The 6,000-nt window shown below is 39.0% G+C and overlaps 1 protein-coding gene across 1 annotated transcript in view; it reads right to left on the bottom strand.

The window, feature by feature from the left end:
* Positions 1-6,000, bottom strand: part of LOC113465741 — a 94,753-nt gene that overhangs the window by 66,994 nt on the left and 21,759 nt on the right. The window contains exon 3 of the mRNA XM_026820503.1: positions 210-536. Coding sequence (XP_026676304.1) covers positions 210-536 — 327 coding nt within the window. The remainder of the gene's footprint in view (positions 1-209; positions 537-6,000) is intronic.

Here is a 6,000-nt window from a genome sequence, read left to right as displayed (position 1 = left end):
TGCCTTGTAAGCTCTAGGCCGCGGGTTCGATTCCCGCCCGGGGCGGATTTTATCCTGATGGGATAATGTTCGTTCTCGGAACGGCTGGGTTTCTCCTATCCTGTCTTCCTTCTCTCTTCGATTTCGGGACGATAAGACCTTAGCAGTTACAGTTCCCTCTGTCAAACTCTTAAAAAAATATAATAAATAAATAAACTTCTATCTCTTACCTGATGTTTTATCGTCGATACTGCGTTGTCCCAATTTAGCAAACCACCGCAAGAATCTTCTTGCCGCGGACAGAGTACTGGGAGTAGACTGATGATGATGTACCGAGTACAGACCATGGGCGACATGCGGCCCGCCCAGCGATGGCAAACTGCGGCATCCTGCGGCCTGCGATACGAGGGGACAGGGCGGTTGTTTCTCGGGCAGAATTATCAGAGACGGTCCCCTAGGAGGCATCCTGGGTCGGTCATAGAAGAGACTGAGAGATGGCGATGGACGACTCCTTTTGGTGACGGCATATACGCTTTCCGCAAAAGGTCGAGAAGGCACTTGACAGATGTGGGTGGATGAGAAAGATATGGAGTGGTTTTTTGGTTTTGGTTTTTGGTTGAAGTCGAAAGTAGTTAAAAACTGTTGTTTATTTTTCGGTGTTTTCTCTTTGGTTAGTTTTATAGGTAAGTAAATATTTTAAATTGGAAGTCAATTTTTTCCTCTCTCAACCGGAAAGTTACAGGTTATTCGTACTTGGTACGATTAATTATTATTTAAGGTATTGGTATGTTTAATATATAACAACTAGGGAGTTCATTTATATTTTAGACAATAGAATCGATTATAATTCTAATTACTTTTTATCTAATAACAGACAAAGCATGACCAATAAAGAACGTTGTTAAGGAACATTGCATTTTTTTACCATGTTCCCAATTATTTTTGTTTTAACCCATTCATGGCCCTTAGGACCAAGATAGAGTGCAAGGAATGGCCCCACCCAGGCGCGGCCGTTATAAAAACGACCCCTCCCCACTGGAGAAAATTAAAAATTCAATTAACAAGATGGGCAGAAGAAAAAATGCACGGAAATATTGTGCAGTAAAAATTTATGTCCCTCCATAAACTTGGTACTTTGTGCAATATTTTTTTCCCTCCTAAATTTTATGGCAAAAATAGGAGAAAAATAGTTCCATCTAAATTCTAAACTGCATATTTTCCTTTCTACTCTACTCCTGAAGTTCATAAAAAATAAATGCAATTCGAGTAGCGAAACACTAAAAGCATCAAGTAAAAAAACATCATCTACTCGTACCTAAGGTAGTTTAAATAGTGAACGCCGACCATTTATTTCAGCGCACTCCTAAAAAAATAGAGCATAGATGCATAGAGCACAAGACCTCTGAAAAAAGAGCAATTTATTACCAACATACAGCGCCGAGGCAATAACTAACCACTCTAGCTCACCTTTTAACCTTTTTTTATTATTTTTGTACAAACAAGATCTATTCAGCTCTCAGCATTAGTTGAAACGTTGAAAGATAAGCTGATGTCTGGGGACCTACTTCACATCGAGGTTTTGTTAGTACAACACCAGAGTCTTTAACGTTACGCAAGTTTACATATGATTTTCGTACAAACAAGATCTACTCAGCTCTCAGCATTAGTTGAAAGATAAGCTGATGTCTGGGGACCTACTTCACATCGAGGTTTTGTTAGTACAACACCAGAGTCTTTAATGTTACGCAAGTTTCATAACATATGTGGCTTAGTTCTAATAAAGAGCATAATTATTATGCTATTAGACACAGTGGAAAAGAACACAAAAAGCGATCCCCTAAAACCAATATAATGCTATCAAATCCTCCAAAAACAATAAAATTACTATCAAACATATCAATTAAGTATGGGCGGCTGGTAAGGCATATGGTCAAAGATCACGCGTAATGCAATTTACATCCCATTTAACAAAATTGGATTGGTTTGCAAGCATTTAAAAATGATGATGATGATGCGCTCGTAAGAATTTAATAAAAATTATAAGTGATGATAATGATGAGTTGCATGAGAGCAAAAAACCTTTGTAACGAAAAAACCAAGGAAAAGAATACAAAAAATTTATAACTGTTCGAATTGTCGATTTTTAACGGAACAATCTTTGATTTTACTTAAATTTACTGAACCAATCCGTAACTTCACTACCTACTAATGCCAGCTTTTGCTTACTGGAGTATCCTAGAAAACCTGATGACCTAATGGTAACCAATGATAAACTGACATCATAATATAATATACCTTGTTTATCCTGCCCTAATAGGTCTGAAAAGTCCCTTAATGACATAACCTCATACAGAAATAGATTCATAATGATCCTGTCATTGAACCACTGACCAATGACCCCCCCAAGACAGATCATTGAGTAGGTACGTATAAAGTCATGTGTGTATTCTCAAGACATAGGATTGCGTAACTGTCTCATGCCCTAGCTACTCCTAGGTTAGTAGCATTAGCTCCTGTTCTACTAGTGGTTACTGCTAAGAGTATGCTTATAAAAGGTCTTCTTGATACTCTGGCCTAGCTAGATCTAATGTACAGAGCTACAGGGTGATTCTGTTTCTGGGATTTCTGGTCCAAGGACGCGACTGTAACAATTTTGTAAAAATCGGACAGTCACTCATCCAGATATCAACCAAAGTCAATGTTGTCTCAAACTTCGGACTTAGAAAAATTTTCAAAAGTTGAACAGGGTTTTTTTTTTTTTTTTTTTTTTTTCTTTTTTAGCTAAATCCCTTTTTTTAGCTTTGATCAAGATTGGGTTAAGTCTGGTCCATTTCGGTTAGCTAAGTAGGTACTTAGCTAACTAAGGTAAGTAAGTAAGAGTTTAAAGTTGACTGAGTCAATCATTCTCCTTCCACACATGGCCTTGTCGCTTAGAGTGTCAATAAATAAATAATCATTCTCCTGAGTTCGTCATTCTAATTTTATCAGCGAGAATTTCTTCGTTCTTGCTTTTTCGCGTCTCTAGCATCTTTTGCACATGTTGATTACCAGTTCAAACTGGAATTGAAACTATAGGACAGTCAATATGTATTGCTGTTGCTGTTACGAATACCTACTCGTAGAAATCTCATCAAAAAACCACCCACAATGGGTGTGGTGGCGAAGGGGAAAAACATTGAATTTAAAACACAAGTTGCGTGGGCAAGTTGGCCTCTTACTAAGTTTGCAATGATCAACACCTGATGGGCGTAATGAAATTGCTGAATTGGTGACAAGTTGAGAAAAAATAAAATAAATAAATAAGAAGCTCTAAAGCTGTGTCCACACTCCACACATAGTCGACGGCCGTCGATCGATGACTAAAACCGTCCACACTGCCTCGACAACATAATTTCACCTCGTCAATCGACGGCCATCGACTGTGTGTGGACCTAGCTTAAGAGCATTTAAAGCAGTGTCTATCCACAAGTCTACACTAAGGCTAATGAACATCACCTTCAATGCGTCCACACATTTTTTTTTTCTCTTGTCTAGCCAAAGTCCTTTGATTTTACTCCTAATCTATTGGTTCCACTCGATTTCAGTGCAGACACAACTCAATATCTATGCAATTATGCAGCAACAGCTGATATGCAACATAATATTATGTAGCTAAATATGCACTAAAAAAACTCCTATCCACCTGACTTCACTGATATAATAGCAAGACAGGTTTGTCCATTTCAATTCGTGTTTGAAAAATCTCTCATTATTTGTCTCAATGTCGCCAAGTTTAGTGGAATTTCACACAAAACCACCACGTTACCAGGCACTTGATTAAATGCATGTATGAGATAATCGGTGCATATAAAGTCATGTTTGGCCGTTGATGGCCATTCAGTTATTACGAATCTGGTGGAGCAGGCCCGTAAGAAAGAAAGGAAGGCCAAAGTTGAGGTGGAGAGATAAGGTTGAAGAAGACAGATTAGGAAAAGGTACAGAAAAAAAGAAGAGGGGCAGGCCTGTATCCAAGATTTCAGCGAGGGGGGGGAGCCCAAGAATCCGAAAAGTAGGTGGGTGTGCAGTGCACCAAATTATAGAAATATAGACTACCTACCTATATACTATATTGACTTTTCGTATATTACTACATCTAGGAGCAAAAAAAAAAAAAAAACGAGGCCCGGGCTGAATGGCCCCTCCCCATACAGTCCTGTGGTGGACCTCTCATACTATGTGAGTCTCATGTCCATTATGATGGCTGTTCAGGTATTATGTACCTGGCTATATCGCGGAGTCCCATACTTAAGTATGTGTGTTCGCGAATTGGTATTAATGCCATAATAACAGTAAGTATGATTGCATAGAAAAGCGACTGCCATATTTGACGTGACATTGTGCTAGTATCTGGACTATCTTGATTGTTAGTAACAATTTGTTACATCACGACAAGAACACGGACCATAGCGGTCACACGCTAGGTTTTGTTAAGGTTCGTCCACAGGGACCATAGCCATCACACGCTAGGGTTTGTTAAGGTTCGTCCACACACGTCAAGTCGTCGACTTTCAATCGATTTCGATCAACATTCCCTGGAAGCCTGGAACCCATATAAACTATTGGGGAGATTAAGTGACCGACAGGTGTCACAACCCCCAAACACGCTCAATAAATCAGCAACAGTAAATTGAAAAGTACGAGTGTTTGCTACAGAGAAAGGTGGTGAACAATGGTAAAAGATTATTACTTGTACCTAACTTTTGTCAAACCATATATTCTTAGATAAGACAACATCGTCCAAATGATCCATCTACCTTACTATTGTTTCTACATTTTTGGACGGAAAACTTCTACTATCCTTCCTTTTCAAAAACTCTTTACTAAGTGAGTCTAGGGATGAAACACGATTTAATAAACTTTGATAGGCTTTCATTATGATGTTGAACCTACTCTGAGAAAAAAACTAGGGTGCCGGCAGCCCAAACTGGTGACTGGGTTCCGGCACTCTAACTCTATATCGGGAAGCTCGACACTAATATTGCATTCCAACAGCCTAAATCAGGGGAAGTAACCCAATAATAGAGTTCTTCCACCCTAAACTTGTGGCACCCTGTCACCAGGATTGGGGTTATTCCTTTTGTGATCTTTAGAATGGTTTACAACGTTGCAAAACCTCAAAGACGGGTTTGTTTATCGGGTTCAAACTTAAGCGGATTTTGGCATCATTGTATTTCGTTCTTTCAAACTTTTTTACTCCCTTTTTACTTTCCTTATCCTATAGGAAGGAAAGTAATGTTTTCTGGTATGACCCTAATATTTGTTACTTTTGTTCAATGATCATGCTGGTAAATCTGGTAATGAGATTGTTCCAGTACCATAGAGTGATTTACAACTTACTACCACCATTGTAAGATGGGTGATCTCTTCTTCAAGACTACGTTGGGTGGTCCACATGAGCACTTGTGTCTAGTGCCATATCGTGATTCAGATCAAGTTTGTAGACAAGTGGTGTCTCTTCTACATACCTTTCATTGTATATTCCATTCATGAGGGCACTTTGCCTCTTGTCTTGGCATTGGTTTCCTTCAAGGTTGAATTTCTCCCCCGTTCTCTTCTGTATCCTGTTCTCGTGTATTGTTCGTTTTCCTATTCCTTTTCTACCATTCTCATCTAGAGTATTTTTTCTTTTACGAAGTTAATACTCAATAGTCTAACGAATTGAATTCGATGATTCTCCAGAACAGGGTTATAGACCAATAATTCCACTCGATTCACAGGTCCAATTCTCCACAGAACACTAGGATGTTCACCTCAATGTATTTATTGGAAATGCAGGGAACAATGCACGTATTCAATTGAGTACGAGTCTCGAGTTATTGTTACGTCAGTGTAAATTTCCATGTGAATATTGTGTGTGATTGTTCTCCCGCAGTGATATTATGTCAGAGGATCTCCATCTTAGTTGTTATAGGTCTAGGTGCCTCAGTTGGGCGATGGGTCTTCATAAGTCAGGATTCCCTTTTCCTCGGGGTCTCGCAGTAG

This window comes from Diaphorina citri, unplaced genomic scaffold (assembly GCF_000475195.1).
Source record: "Diaphorina citri unplaced genomic scaffold, Diaci psyllid genome assembly version 1.1 scaffold153, whole genome shotgun sequence".
NCBI lineage: Eukaryota > Metazoa > Arthropoda > Insecta > Hemiptera > Psyllidae > Diaphorina > Diaphorina citri.
Note: the sequence above shows the minus strand (reverse complement) of the source record. Positions and strands in the feature narration are given on the sequence as shown.